Source organism: Dermacentor variabilis, chromosome 11, assembly GCF_050947875.1.
Source record: "Dermacentor variabilis isolate Ectoservices chromosome 11, ASM5094787v1, whole genome shotgun sequence".
NCBI classification, from domain to species: Eukaryota; Metazoa; Arthropoda; class Arachnida; order Ixodida; family Ixodidae; genus Dermacentor; species Dermacentor variabilis.
The window spans coordinates 80,781,830-80,798,414 of record NC_134578.1 but is presented as its reverse complement, the minus strand read 5'-3'; the positions used below and the strand labels follow the sequence as shown (position 1 = coordinate 80,798,414).

Here is a 16,585-nt window from a genome sequence, read left to right as displayed (position 1 = left end):
AATTACCGAAAGACAGAGGAAAACGAATGCTCCATATTTAAGTTTGTTTAGGAAACATATTTTGCTCTCCGATTGTATCCTTTTACACTGGACAGTAATATAAGTAAACGCTGTGACTTTTGCGTCCAGGGCATTGGTAGTCATATTCTTCTTCGCAGTTTTTGTAGTTCCATTGGTATGCTTTCTCTTTCCAAGTATGTAGTTCACATCTCCAGGTGCCTATTAAATGAATTGAACACAAGCATACAACATTATACAACATATACCCAGTAAGGACGATGACATTACAGAGCTCTATCGTAGATTGTTGCTCAAGTTCGCTACAAATTTGACATGCCCAAGCATCGCAGACAACAGCACTGATTTTGCATTTCTCGGACGTGCATGTGTCAGATGCGTCGGCAGTGCGCGGTCTCACTCTCTGCAAGCCAATAAAGTCACCTAAGCTAATCGGACGCTTAATCTTGTTTCGTTCAATAAGCTGCACAGTATAGCGAAAGCAACGTTCTGCTCAACCTCTGCCAGCGTTGCGCGTACTAGCCATGGCATTTGCACTGTGCAGGTGCGCTGCTCCTGAAACCACATTATGAGGAAGCCCAAAAATTGCTGCGCACGTGGTTGTCCTCAAGCGCATGTGAAGTCTGGGCCTGGTCATGAAAACAGTACTTAACAACATGAGTATTAATTTAGCTCTCTTTGTGTAGCCGTTAGTCAGAGGATGATAATAAATTATCAGTCGGAGAGGGAGGACTGCGATATTTCTGAGAGAAACAAGCAGCCTCGATCACTGAACAGTTTCACGATAACCATGGAAACAAATGTATGGCAGGTAATGCGGCTTTTTCAGCCTACCTATCAAATGATTAGGGGCCACGACCAATCAACAGTGTCCAGCGCTAGATACGTCCTCTTTAATCCTGAGAAGGGTCCAAATAAATAATTTCCGACGCAATCAAATAGGTGGCTGGGTGAGGGACAGCATGGACGTGGGTGGTACATATTTGCCATGTTGGCAGGCAAGGCATACACACATTTTCTTATGAAGCCTTACGTGTGATGCCATATCGCATGCGTGATCGCGTGTGCGTCTTCGACACGCCATCCTACGCGCACCGGATGCCGCAGTGAAAGGTAGTCCATAAATATTTCCAGTGTTGGCACAGCACTATTATTGTCAAGTTTCGGTGATAGAAAAAAGAAGAGCTGTCAGGAAACCAAGTAAAAGATTCAATTCTTTATTAAGAAAACTTGTGCCCAGCAAGACAAGGAATACTGTAAGTTGAACAGTAGCAGCAAGCACAGTAGCTGAATGTGCCTCGGCTATTTACGCATGACTTGCACGAGTGAAGTATTCGAGGAACTGGCACGTGATGAACGCGCCAGACGTTCTAAAGAGCAATTTCGGCACAAGAGAAGCCTACGGGCGATCGTGGCGCAACGGACAGATCACTGAGTGGCTGTTCTGGAAGATCGTGGTTCCATTCAAGAGTGGGTAACGCAATTTTGACAGCATCATAGACTGATTTCACCCAATTAGGAAGCATCTAATAGGAAACACAAGAAGGGGCCTTAAGCGCTCGTGAGCGTGGTACAACGTCCTAGAAACACAAGTTTGTTAGAGATAAGAGATAAACAAGCAGTACTTTGGATAATCAGTGCGCAAGGTCGCCCATGACGCATACGGGCAAAACTCTCGAGATGTCATCACCGCCTAACCATACCGTGCCATGCTCTGGCCTAGTTTTTAGCAGCGAACGTGTTTACCGCTACACCCCAACGCCTTTGTCATGTCCGTGGGCAAAAGCTCAACCAATCAGAGCTGAAGGTGTGTGGCCCATGCCCCGCTGGGTTCCTTGCAGTATCATCAAATGGCGCTCGCATCCCTGGCAGCGGCAGCGCCGGGCGGGCGGGAGAAAGAACACAAAATAACCAGAAAGCTCACCTTCGCGCATAGCCTTCTCTGCGCTAAGATAACCGGGTTCAAAACCAACCGTGGGATCATGTTCAGCCTCAGGGTATATAACACTGGGTATATGACAATCGTCAAAGAACCTCTTTAACGCTAACTTAGGTCACTGCGGCAATTGCATTGCATATGTGCCCCTCTTAAATGACAACAAAATACTTAAAATTTGTTTTTGGTGCTCGCTGGAATCAAACGTCCCTCATGTATATTTACATATCCATTTACACATGAGCCGCGCGTGGGCTGTGCGGCGGCGCAGCGGGCACCTCATCGGCTCCAGTGGTAAGCGCGAGAGAAGAGTGCCGCTGCATAGACGCCTAGTCGACGACGCGTTTCGACGTTGGCAATGGGGTGTGTAGTCACATTGCTTCAATGAAGGTGTTATTACTGTCGATAATGATGGTGAGAAGGTAGCGGCGGAAATGTTTTACAGCGGCGCTGTGTATTAGACAAGGATCCCGGCATTTCGTCGCCACGGTCGGCAGGCAATTGAACCAATCCCAGAGGAAGACCCGCGCGGCGTGCACTTCTGGGCTCCTTGCGGCACCACCAGAGGGCGCTCTCTTCCACGCAACCACGGCGCTGGCCGTTAGGGGAAAAGAAAGAAGAACGCGAAAGCTCACCTTCGAGCATAACGATCGCAGAAAGTGTTTCCCTTGAAAGAATACGCCTGCATAAGCTGCAGTTGCCGGGAAGCGGCAACTGCAAACAAGGAGTGACGCAACTACACTTTCATACGTAAAAGAAGAACCCGCTTAGCAAACTATTTCATTTGCGCTCTGACAATGCTATGGAAAGGCCAGACATAGCACCCCCGAAGAACAGCCTGAACACGAGGAGCGGCGACGAGAACACCAGTGGAATTATGCGTCACAGCCTTGTGCTGAGGCCTAAGTAGGACGCAGCGGTTCCTGCCCAAAGCAAGCCACACACAGTTTGGCCGCCTGAAGAGCAATGCGAACACGATGAACGATGAAAGAAACAGGAACCTCAATTTGCACAGCGACGTCGTGCTCAGGCTCGGCAGGACCCATTTTGAAGGCTACGTCGCATAGGTTTATCGGATCAGGTGATACTGCAGCGACCGTCCGTCACTATACGTCGTCCCCCGCTTCGAAGAAATTCAGTTACCCCGCCTGACCTGGAACTGGGGGTCATTTCCCCTTCCCTTCCTTGGAAGTTAAGCGACTGCCCGACAGGGGCTCACCACAGCAACTCCAGAAACCTACTTTCACTGTGAAATAACGCCAGTCGACTCTGTTTTGAACCTCTCAAAACCTGTATTACTTGCGTCCTTTAAACCGAGCACCGAGCAGTACCAAAGCGTCGCTGGTGACCCCCTTCGCAGCGTGGATTGGGGCCTATTTTTCTGGAAGTACTTTCATCACGTCTGTAAACGGTGAAAAAATGGGAAATGGCTGCGATGTGGTACAGAAGGCCGTGGTAGTCTGCTGCTGCGAGAAGAAAATCCATCTTACCCCACGAAAAATAAATGCGCATACGCTCTTCCTAAGAAAGGTGGGAAAATAAAGATGTTTGCGTTGGTTTTAAGCTAATGCAGGCACACTCTCGACTATTCTAGTACAATCTATCAACACTCACATGCGGCCCCCTAATTTCCATTTACCATATTTCTCGATTTTTATTTCTCGTGAGCCCAGCTAGCCTACTTGTGGCCAATGATTTCTGGTGCGTGTAGAAACAAAATCAAAATATATTTTGATTTTGTCCGTGCTCATTTCAGCGATAAAGAAACACACCATATAGCATTTCCCTCAAAACGATATAATTTGTTGTTTAAATTGTCTACAACTTCACACATTCATATCTACTTGTATATCTTGAAAAATAGTCACTGGAGAATACTGAAGTGTCAGGATGTGTCGTTTTTTTTACTTAGAAGTACGCATGCTCTAAAACCCAAAGCGTGCTGCTTTTTACAATTTCGATAACCTGTGTGTGCTTGTATACCCTCGCTGTACAGTCACGTCTATCCAGATGTTTACACACCACAATGCAACGCGTGCGGTGCGGTTCGAGTCGACCTCGACAACATAATCTGGGCACGTCCGGCAGCGACACAGACATTTAAACGCAGCACCAACCCTACATTTAACATGCCCATGCCTGATCTGCGGGCGGCTGCGCTGCTCAGCGTATGCCTGGAGAATCAACTCGTGGCTGTCCTGCTGGCCGACGCCGCCGCCAAGACTCAAGGTCTGGCCGCGGCCTGAGGAAGGGAAGCTCCAGTGGATCTAGTCTCTCGGCCCCTGCCCCCCTTGACGCCAGCAAGGTCATTTAATAAAGTTTTCTCCCTCTCTGTATAGATAAGTATGTAGATACGCATGTCTGTATACAGAAATATCGCCATATTTTCGTTTTTGTATGTAATTGATGAAATAATAAATAATGCCTTATAGAGGTATACACAATCATTATGAAAATATAGACGTGTGTGTATGCAAGACAATGCAATCATAGGATAACCGATGATGTTATGTTGGGCTTGTGTTTTGCGCGATGAAAAGAAGGGTATGGGTTTGGCTTTCTGCATAATTTAGCAGCTTCTAAAGAGAAGGACAGAGCTGGGCTTTTTTCTGCTTTTTTAATCATAAGCGTCTGCCCCTTTTGCAAGCTGCGTGTGAACTATTTGTTGGAACAAAGATGAAAAACACTTCTTATTAACTAGCTACTTCACAGTCATCACCAAAACATTGATTTCCATGTCGGCAATGCACAGACTCAGAAGGCCCATTACCCTGCCCCCTTTTTTTTTTCTCTTCGTCCTATACACACCTGAGTAGTCTTTGAATGTTATAACGGCACACTGATCCATCGGATCGTAGAAATGAAAGATATATTCCCTTTTCTGCTTAGAATCTGAAAGAAAGAGGCCATAATACAACTTAATACTTTTGTATGGAACTGCACACTAGCAATTATAGGCATAGAATATCAACAAAAATGAATCTTAATGTTGTCATCCACCAAAACATACGCTGAGCTAATACGAACACTAGCCTTGCTAGAACACGGCAGTGACGAGAGACCAAGACCTCAATGCGTAGGCACAAGGCTACTAGCAATAAAATACTGGCACACACACAATTTGCATCACCGCTTATATTTACATAGGTCTAGTTTGTTGTTCATGTCCATTAAACTGGATGCAAACAATACACACTGCCAGTCAAGGATGACAGAGGCCTCTGAACAATGCGTGCACGTTCGAGCAGTGTTTTAGAAGAAATATGTGGTAGAATGTAGGCCGCATCTTTTTCTTTTTATCTGCATTCTATATTTCCGTGATCTCCGTGACTTGGGAATACAAATCAGTGACCTTTACAGTAACGTCTCGCCGTTACGGCGAACATCCAAGGCAACTTTTCCACTAGGAATGAATCTGAAGTTATATTACAAACGACGGATCCAGGGAACTGGTGTTCACATGGTACACCTATACATCAATACCCCAATACCACCACTGCTTATCTAAGTAAAAATAGGTTGAGGCCGAAAAAGGAACTACTCATTGACACTTTCACTGCATGAAAGTTGGCATTTTATAAAAGTTGCAGTGACACTCCGCCATTAGCACATTGATCATAAATGTGTATAAACTTTTTCGGTGTAAGCCTAAGCATACAGTAAAGGGCAAATTTTGTTAGGGTATTTCATTTTAACCGAACTCGGTATGTGAAAACAAGTTTGCCTGAGGGCTGAAGCGGAAATTTTATCAAAAGAGCTCGTATCTAAGTGCATTAGCACAGGAAGGAAGTTTTTCCCGGCAAACTTTCTAGCCAACATTTTCGGGGATTTCTTGCATTCAACAGAAAACGTCAAAGCTCAATGAGTGTTCCAAGTGGTTTTTCAATTTACGCAACTTTTGCGACGCTACTTCGTCTGTACTTGATACTCCGGCATCATGGTGCACTGGAATATGAGGTCGTGCCCGACGGTGTTACGCAATAACACCAGCGCCATGCGCGACCTGAAGCAGTGGATGTTGTGCGCCCTAATTCATCTTGCGTGCACGCTAACAAATTGTGATTAGTTTCAGTGGCGTTGTTGGTTTCCTTCATTCCGTGTACCTTCCGCAATGCGTGCGTTTCTGTATGGGAACTTTATATCATTTTTCCCAAATTTTACGTGTTACGTTACGTGTTACGCCCAACTTTGTGTGGGACGTGAACCATGTTGTAAATAATACAACGCACGCGAAGAACGGGTATTACACTAGAGCCTATGCCGCATTAAGCAAGAGTAGATAGCGCGTCTAACCTGTGAATCATATTTCGACGACGGACGCGTGTTTACGTCACTATCACTTTGCCCGAGTGTGACATCCTTTCGTTTGTCGTCGGGCACAGGTTCGCCGGATAAAGAGTTGTGTTACTCGCTGTTGCGACACAGTCTGATTCTTCACTGCCACGACAACGTGACTATATAGTGAGGCGAAAGCCTAAGGTGTCTATGTTGGCGGTTACCGTGGCGAAACTTATCCGTGACGAAAAATGGCAGACATCGTAACAAGTGAAAACACGGCCGAAATTGCTCCGATTGTCGTCACATTTCTCAGGGAGGTTCCTGCAAACAAAACAAATCAGTGGCTTTGAAAGTAGAATTCGGTACATTACGGTCTGGGCGGGAATCGAACCTGGGACTGCGGGGGGGGGGGGGGGGGCGAGACAAGCTTGCTTTCCGGAAGCCACGGCTGCTCCTTGGTTCGCGTTGACTAAAGCTGTGCCTAGTGCGTGCGTGATGGCCCAGCTCAAGGAGCAGCTATCTCGCTACCTAGTACGTGCGTCATTGGGTGGAGCACGTGACGGTGGGGAGGTGGTGGCACCACGTCATGCGTGATTAAAACGAGCGCCTTGATGACGTTCCGAGGTCTATACATACGGCATAGTGCTCTTGCATGCCAACACAAGGCAGCCTGCCGATGTTTAAGTTTAGTCATTGCTGTCGCGCCAATTGTCGCGCATAAAAGCGGGCGCGCGCGCTCTGCGCATTGACACCACAGTCGGAGTGGTGGCGGCGGTTGTCGGCGTTGAGCGATGGAGGAGCGTGCACGGACTTGCTGCCCGCAAGGACGGCCACGCAAGAACGCTACTATAGAAGAAGCGTGCGCCCCTGCCATTAGTGAAAAGGTTGCTTTAGTGCCACACGTCTACTTCCCATTGCGGCTCGTTATCTCATGCAAGAAGTGCAGCTCCGATTGTATAACTTATAGCATTACCAATATGTCTTACAAAGAATTATAACGCCAGTTGTATGCCTTAATGTACTAGCAAATGTACAGCAGGCTTTCGTCTTCTTGTGTTAGAAAAGTGCAACACCTGCCAAACTTTTTTTAAAGGATAGTGGGAATTGCAAAATTAAAACAAGACTCTGGTATCATATTGACACAAAGAAGTGGGGCTCCCGCACCGCAGGACGGCGAGCGCAAAGGTCGGCGCCACGAAAGACGATGAAGTGCGTATGCTGCACGCTATTGTTGTGGCCCGCCATTAAAGAGAAGCGTATATTTTGCAAGAATCCGTCTCCAATCCACGTTAAATTTTCCTGGTGGAGGTGCGGGGTACATGCTACCGCTCCCAGATCGAACATGGTCTACAAGCCCAGTACGAAGTCCGGTCGCGCTAACTCCTGTGCACGTACGGACAAGCCGCCGACTTCAAGGACTGCCGCCTGAGCACGAGCCTCTACCCAATCAAGTCAGAAGAATGAATACATCGGTTCCATCTTCTTCCTCGACCGCGCCGACCAATTTCGTCCTCAACCAGCCGCGAATCCCCACGTCCTTCCATGGGGACACCTTCGAGGATGTAAAGGACTGGCTCGATCACTTTGAGCGTGTCGCAGGATTCAACGGCTCGACTCCACAGCGCAAGCTACGCAACGCCAACTTTGCCCTCGAGGACAATGCGCGGACATGGTTTGCGAACCGTGAGGCGGCCCTTTCGACATGGGACGAATTCCGACGGCTGCTAATAGGCACATACGCCAGCCTCGATCGCAAGGAGCGAGCTGAATCTGCATTTCAGGCGAGAGTACAGAGGCCGAACGGAAGCATCGCAATGTTTGACGAAGATATGTCCCGACTTTTCCGAAGCACGGATCCGTTCATGCCAGAAGAGAAAAATCTAAGGAACGTGAGGCGTTTTGTCAAGAAAGAGTTGTTCGGTGCTCTAATACGCAACCCACCAAAGACCTTTACAGTTTCTCGCGGAAGCCATATCAATGGAAAAGGCACAGCAGCAGCGAACAAAACAGTACAACTGCGACGTGTCAACCCTATCGCGTGACCCTCTGTTATGCCCTTGGAAAATACCGACGCCTTGCGGGAGCTTATTAAGCTTATGGTTCGAGAAGAGCTCCAAAAGCTTCAGCTGGCTCCAGCATCGGTACAGCGACTCACTCTGGCTGAGGTCGTCCCGGAGGAAATCAGCCAGGCAGTTCATGTCCCAGAGCGAAGCGAGACACCCCAGCACGAGGTACGGCAGCCACAACCTCGCATGTCATATGCGGAAAATGCGCGAAGTTCGTTGTCCCCGATGTCTCGCGATAAGAGCGATGTCCTGGATTGGTGTGCGCGTCGTTGAACAAGCAAGTGGCGACTTCAGGCCTCGCCGCATGCCATTCATGGCAGAAACACGACCACCCCGAAAGAGCGACGTATTGTGCACCGCAGACCAGAGGCCCTTGTGTTTTCATTGCGGTGAAGCCGATCACCTCTACAGGGCATGTCCTTACCTCCGAGCTGGGCTCCGTGGATTTTCACTGAATGCGCCGTGCCCGCGCAATAGTGAACGCCCCCTGGAGATTGAAACATACCTCATGGACGCCAGGACCTCGTTTGCCCCACGATGCCCTGAACCACGGTCACCTCCACCCGCCCGAAACAGGTCTTCCAGCCCCCTATTCATGCTGAGGGCAACGAGGCATCGCTCACCCAGCCCAGCCCCCGGGAAAACTGAGTCCAGCTACCTGCGGAGGTGACATTGCTGACGTTGCGAACGCTGAAGATCCTCCACTACGACCACCGTGATATGACGTAATTGAGACGCAGAAAAAGCAGTGTAGGTCCGTGTCAGTATCCTGTGATGTACCAGTTACCATAGATGACAACGAAGTCAAGGCGTTAATCGACACGGGTGCGGACACGTTTGTTATGAGCCAAAATATCGCGCGTATATTGAACATAGTTTGGCCGCAATGGTCCGGCACTCAGATTCGTACTGCAGGAAGGCATCTCATACTTTTTTTGGGTCGGTATATAGCACGAGTCAACATTCGGGGCTTCACGTACATCGGCGACTGCGTCGTTCTTCCTGAATGCTCAAAGGACCTTACACTCGGCATAGATTTCCTTCAGACGAACCGTGCCATCATCGACCTGCAAGAGTCTAGAGTCAGCTTTGCTACTACGCAAGCCATAGCAAACAGTAAGGACAACGACCGTGACATCGCGCTTTGCGGTGCTGACGATCACGTCACGTTGCCACCCAAGAGCAGCGTGCTTACCCTTGTCCGATGCGATATAGAGGACGACGCCGAAGGAACTGCTGAGGCAAACACGCCCCTGCTTCTTGAGCCTCACATTTGTATAGCCAGAGGACTTCTTCAGGTGCAAAACAAATGTTCACTCGTTTTGCTACCAAACCTTAGCAACGAGTATCGGCATGTACCGCCAGGAACGACGATCGCATTTCTTCGCAATATCGCTGATGTTACTGACATTGCCACATTGGAAACCTAATCGTCTCAGCAATCTGAGTTACCCAGCATAAAAGAACGGATTCACGCTTGCGCCGCTCTGCCAGAGCAATAGAAAGACCGTCTACTGAGCCTCGTGAAAGAAATTGTGAACTGTTTTTCAACGTCATCCAAAGTGCGGCGCATGTCCATCACAAAGCACCGCATTATTACGGACGAGTCCGCACGTCCTGTTCGTCAGCATCCTCACAGAGTCTCCAGTGGAAAGGGAAGCGATCATGCATCAGGTGAAAGAGATGCTGCAAGACGACATGATCCAGCCGTTCACCAGCCCGTGGGCCTCCCCGATAGTCTTAGTCAGAAAGAAAGACAACACAATGCGCTTCTGTGTAGAATACAGAAAGTTTAACCATGTCACCAAGCGCGATGTTTATCCATTGCCACGCATCGACGATGCATTGGATCGTCTACAACAACATGACAAGTTTTTTCTTCGTTGTATCCTTAATCATGGTATTGCAAATCGAAGTTGATGAACAGGATCGCGAAAAAACAGCGTTTGTGACGCCTGACGGGCTTTATGAGTTTAAAGCTCTCCCCTTCGGTATCTGTTTCGCACTTGCCACCTTTCAGCGGATGATAGATACCGTGCTGCTGAACTCAAATGGCAAACCTGCCTCGTATACTTGGACGACGTTGTCGTGTTCTCGAGCACGCTTGACGAACATCTCGCACGACTCGAGAGTGTCCTCGCTGGGATCCATGCTGCCAGCGTCACCATCAAGCCTGAAAAATGCTACTTCGGGTTCCAAGAGCTCAAATTTCTTGGACATGTCATTGGTCCTCAAGGCGTCCGACCAGACCCCGACAAGTCAGCTGCTGTCGCCGAGTTTTCACCACCCTCAGACAAGAAGGCTGTCCAACGCTTCCTTGGTTTGTGCGCATATTATAGATCCTTCGTCGAGGGATTCTCGATAATTGCTGAGCCTCTGACACGGCTTACACGCTACGATGCGCGTTTCATTTGGGCGGACGAGCAGCAGCAGTCGTTCAATGAATTGCGCAGGAGTTTGCAAGAGACCCCAATACTTGCTCATTTTGACGAAGACGTTGAAACTGAAATTCGTACTGACGCCAGCAATGCGGGTCTTATGCAGATGCAAACTGGTGCGGAATGCACCATTGCTTATTCAAGCCGCAGTCTCACCAAGGCTGAGAAAAACTACTCAACCACTGAAAAAGAAAGCTTAGCGGTTGTGTGGGCAATTGGTAAATTCCAACCCTACTTGTACGGTAGACCGTTAAAGGCTGTCAGCGATAACCACGCCCTGTGCTGGCTTGCCAACCTCAAGCATCCTTCAGGCAGACTAGCCCGTTGGAGCCTGCGCCTACAGGAGTGCGATGTGACAGTTGTCTACCGATTTGGAAGGCAGCACAGTGACGCTGCCCGTTTGTCACGTGCACCACTCCTTACGACGTCATCGGACCCTGACTATGACTTGCCATTTGTCGGCGTTATTGACGCCATAAATATGGCTGAGCACCAGCGCGCTGACGCTAAGCTGCTGCAGCTGATCGAGCACCTCCACGAAGTTGAAGGTGTTTTACCGCGCTCGCTCGTGCGCGGCTTATCATCGCACTACGTGCATAACGACGTCCTTTACAAGAAAAATTGGGGGACGCTTAAGCTTCGCCTTCAAGAGTGGAACACGATAGCGTTATCGCACCACGTTCGCACCGCCCACTCATTCACTCGGCATGCTCTTGAGTCACTCGACATTCCTAAGTCCACAGCACAACTTTCTTTAATTATTTGCTACAATAAGTGCTTCTTACAATCTACATTGCGCACTGTGTTGTGCACAATACAACGTTTCTTGCTCCCCTGTTCGTTTAGCTTTCAAACGCACTGAGTATCTCGGTCACTCAGCACACGCATACACTCACACCACACTGGCATTTTCACTCATCATAGTCATTGTGGACTCCTTGAAATCGCTCTTCCGGCATGACATACCTGGATGAATGTCGTCGTCGGCGCAGCCATCACTTACGAAGCGTCCCGCATCGGACTTTGCAGCCACCAATCACGCGGTGAGCGCCGAGCAACCCAGCGTTCGGCGCGGCAACGACATGTGCGCCTGAGCAAGCGGAACAAACCAAAGAACTCGGTGTCTCGGAGGGAGAAACGATCTATGCGAGCCAAACGTCGTGATCGGCACGGACAGCCGGGCCACGACGCGCCATGAAGGCGGACGCAATCATGGGACTGACGACCCGATGGAATCGTCCTCTATCTCGCTTGGGAGCACCACGCAGACGCATGGCTCCTCGCCAGCAGTACGGCACACATCGCAGGGGACGCTGTCCTACCAGACGCACTAAGGTGCAGCGATTACTCAGAGGCGTCACGCATCGGGCGCTGCACCTAGGAATCGCGCTGTGAGCGGAAAGAGGAGCCGCGTCGCCTAAACACGACGGTTCGAGTGATGCACGCTGGAAGTTGGAATGGGAGAGAGCGAGAAAACTTATTAAACGCCAGGGTATTGGGCATCCTAGTACCGGTCCCCGCACGGCACGATGTGCTCAAACGAGACGAAGGGGAGAAGCAGGCGAGTGGAGCCCCACCTGTCGAGGCGGCGCTGTAGATTGCGAGGAGGGGGTCTTCTGTCTTTGCCGCAAGATGGCTCTGCGTGTGCGCCAAGCGCAGAAGAAATGTAGCGCCAACGTACTAAGCTATTGGTTTGACTGCGACTTCTGTAATTTAAATGCTCATAATTAGCGATATACACCGCAGTATAAGTTTCTACGGCACGTTTCTAAGGCAACACCGCATTCACTAGAGGCGCTTTTGTCCCGCTTCGAACCATGTAAATCATGGCTGAGTGTTAGCGACTCCGTCAGACACTGCGGAGACCCTGGTCCGATTCCCGCCAAGCCCATCTTGCGAGTAGTTTTTTATTTATGAATTGCCTTCAGGGATTTTTACTCATGGTCAACGTCGCCGACACCGACGCCGCCGACACCGGATTTTCCGCGACACGTGCTCCTTAACGCTATCGCGTTAAAACTGCGGCAGCGGTCCCAATACGTACCTCCTTGTTGTGCCATCAGCGCTACGCCAAGACATTTGAAAGCCTGCCATGATGAGCCATGCGCGAAACACATGGCATTTGCTGGTTTAACAAAAACACAGCCAGCCGGTTTAACCACCAGTTAAACCGGCTGGCTTTCTCCATCCTGTGGACCCTCCTCAAGCACCGTTCCATCAAATACGAATGGATTTACTTCGACCATCCCCAGTGACCTCTTCGCGCAACAGATGGATAGTCGTCGCTACAGACTACTTAATCCAGTACGCGGAAACTATTCCGCAAGCAAATTCGTATGAAGTGGCCAAGTACTTTGTACGCCACATCGTCCTACGACATGGTGAACCATCTGTTCTCATCACCGACCGCGTTACAGCATTTACAGTGGCGCTTATGCAGGGCGTTCTCCAGCTGATGCACAGCTCTCAGTGCAAGAGCGCTGCGTAGAACCTTCAAACTAATGGATTAACGGAGCGTCTGAACAGAACGCTGGCTGATATGCTCTCCATGTATGTCGACGTAGAGCAAAAGTCGTCGGACGAGATCTTACCCTATGTGACTTCCGCATATATTACTGATTTACATGAGACTACACAATTTGCGACGTTGCAACTTGTATACGGGTGCCACGTCACGTCAACACTTGACGCCATGCTACCTCTGGCTTATAATAACCCGACCAGCGAACACGCGGAAGAGTTCGTACAAAGAGCAGAAGAGGCACGCCAGCTTTCTCGGCATCGTATCCGGAGCCAACAGCATAGCGACACCCTTCGATACAACCAGGGTCGAAGCGACGTCCATTACAATACCGGCGCCTTCGTGTGGCTCTGGACGCCCGTCCGCCGCCGTGGATTCTCCGAAAAGTTCAACTGCGGGTATTTTGGGCCCTACAAGGTTACACACCGCCTCAGTGACGCGACCTAGGAAGTCGTCCTCTGCAGTTCTGACCCCAGTTCACTTCGTCGTCGTCCTCGGGCTGAAGTTGTTCACGTAGTGTGCATGAAACCACACTATGCGCGTACGTCAACGCCGAGATTGCTCCTGAGGAGCTCCATTTCTTATGTCACTAAAAGAACTTTTTGACGCGACCGAGGCGGTCGCTTTTTGCATGGGCGGCAATTGACACAAAGATGTGGGGCTCCCGCACCGCAGGGAGGCACGGGCGAAGGTCCGCGTCACGAAACACGATGAAGCGCGTAAGCTGCACGCTCTTGTTCTGGCCCGCCATTAAAGAGAAGCGTATATTTTGTAAGACTCCATCTCCAATCTGCGTCACAATATTGATAATTCATATTCACTAATAAAAATAACCCAATTGCGTAAAAACTCATATGTTCCACCAGTTCGAATAACATCGCTAATTCGTGAATAGTACTTTCGTAAAAGTCCTCTCAAATTTTTTTACAGTTAACAGATGCAGTTGATAAGAATCAAAAATCTACTTTTAGTGCAAACTGAGACAGTCGGTAAGCTTCTTGCTTCTGTTCTTTGAATCAAAGATTCGGTCATTCTATTGAAAAATGAAAGTTTCCAAATCAAAGTGCGTTTTTTAGACTTGCTAGAATTTATGTATTTGACGCAGATACAACAAATCTGATTCAAATCGATGCATTGGTTTTAATAACATTCATAATAGCATTGCTATATTAGTGTACTCGAATAGAGAATTGAACGTGGGGCCTAGCTAAACATTCCCTTCAAGACGGAGATTGGTACAAAGCGGAGAGCCTTCGCGCATCCGCCTGCGACGAAGGAGTTTATACGTTTAATTCAAAGAATTCCTTGCGTAGTACCAGAATCAAAAAAGGGGCAGGCAGATGGAATATCACATTTTGGTATAAAGGTTATAAACAGGGACAAGGCGCCTCAAAAAGGCTGGACAACGTTTCGATAAGAGAACCTATCTTCGTCAAAGGCAGCCTCGTCATCCTAGGCATGTTACTTTTAAAGATTTAGTACAGTGGGGTCACGTGTGGTTGTTGTCGGTAGCGACTCGTTGTAAAGGGAAAGACTTCAAAGAGGATGAGCATTGTCACTTGGCGTCTGTGAGCGGGGTTCCCAAAACGAGGGAACAAGAGCGGGAGATTGGGAAGGAGAAAAAGGAGAAAAAAAGGGGGACACCGAGAGAAAAAAAGGAGAAGAAAAGAAAAAGAGGGGCATGGGAGGGTGCTGGGGAAGCGACAGATTAGGAAGCATTCAGGGGTGCCGTTGGCGGCACGCTTTTGTGGCTTTAGAAGGGCCGGTCAGGCGGTCAGTGAGCGAGTAACAAAAAAGACCCACAAGTCATCAGTTGAAAGATTGACTTTAGTAGCGTAGCAGCAAATGCGTCGTGTAATTTTCAAGCAGTTCAGAAGGCGACAAGGACTCTGGGCTGAAATGCATGGGGTAACTGGAAGGCAGCGGCATGATCTTTCAAAGAACGTTAGTAGCCACAGTAGCTCAACGTAGGTGTCGTTACGGCGGTATACAGAAATGGCGATACCCTGTGTGGATGAGGCGCTCATAAAGGCATCTTGGCGTCTGGGACTTTGGAACGTGAAGGCGTGGAAGTTTCAAAAAATATATATAATTCAAACAGACAAAAAAACGGGGGAAGCGAAACTGGAATAACAAATCGAAGGATGACATGTGTAGAAGCGCGCGGGGACAGGTGTGCTTAGGTTAAGGGGTCCGTACAGTTGATATAGAATTAAAAACATGAAAGAGTGTATTAAATTGAGTAGTAGGCAGCAAAACGTTTTCGAAATGGAAGAATAGGTGAGGTTAAGAATTAAGATTAGCTGGTGGCATAAGGTTTTTGTGCCTTAGTTGATGATATGAGAATTTCAGATTTAACTTACCGCGTTAAGGATATTAAGTTGCCACGTGCCACATTAATACCAGTCGGGTGTAGGCAATTAAACTTGTGTAAGAGGTATGCTTCCGTATATTGCCTTTCGCGAAGCGAACAGAAATATGTTTGTAGTATATAGAGCCTTGCTTTGTCGAATATATGACCATGTTCAGTGAAGTAGCTGGTTACTGCTTTAGATAAATTGTGTTTTCTATCCGTGCGGTGGCCGTTGGGTCTTGTATAAATTTGTTGTCCAGTCTCACCTATGTATTGTTTGCTACAAGTCGCACATTCTAGACAGTAGACTATGTTGCTTGATGTGCAGGTGAAACTCGATGTTACCGTTTCTAATTCGGCCCTGTACCTTTTACTCAAGTAGTAGATTGAATATGTTTACATGTAGAGAACCTTGGGCCGCCACAGGGACCAGTTCGCAACTTCGTCTTTATCCTTAGCTTGGCATGCGCAAGAATATTTTTAAAGTTAGTGTTGCGTCCGTAGGCTACCTTGCGTGGGTGGGGAAAATCTTAAGTTTCTGGTTGCTCGTGAGAATTGGTTGGTATTTGCTGAGGATGTTGCTCACGTTTGGGAGGGCGTTTGAGAATTTGGTAGTAAGAAGAGGCGTTGTTGTTCTCGTGATCCTCGGTCTGGGCTTGAGAACCTCGGCTCGATCAAGTTTGGTAGCAGCAGTGTAGACTTTCTGAATGTGATTGTTTGGGTGGTTGTTCTTTGATAAGGTCTCCTTAAGGTTTTCGAGTCTACATGTGCAGTCTTGGTTTTCAATGGAAATGCGACGTAGTCATGTGGTTTGGCCTTTAAACATGCTTTGTCTGCAATAACTGGGATGGTGGCTCGTATATTCTAGGTACTGTTCGTCGAAAGGTTTCATATACAGTGTTGTCTTTGCTGCCCCATTGTGAATGTATATTGTTGTGTCCAGAAAGTTTATGCGCTCAGTTGAAGATTCTGATG

At 48.5% G+C, this 16,585-nt stretch overlaps 1 protein-coding gene across 1 annotated transcript in view; it reads right to left on the bottom strand.

Annotated features, from left to right (window-relative positions):
- Window positions 1–20: 20 nt before the first annotated feature.
- Window positions 21–16,585, bottom strand: part of LOC142564629 (uncharacterized) — a 52,927-nt gene continuing 36,362 nt past the window's right edge. The window contains exons 4-5 of the mRNA XM_075675698.1: window positions 4,763–4,846; window positions 21–219 (exon numbers count right to left, since the gene is read on the bottom strand). Coding sequence (XP_075531813.1) covers window positions 83–219; window positions 4,763–4,846 — 221 coding nt within the window. The 3' untranslated portion in view covers window positions 21–82. The remainder of the gene's footprint in view (window positions 220–4,762; window positions 4,847–16,585) is intronic.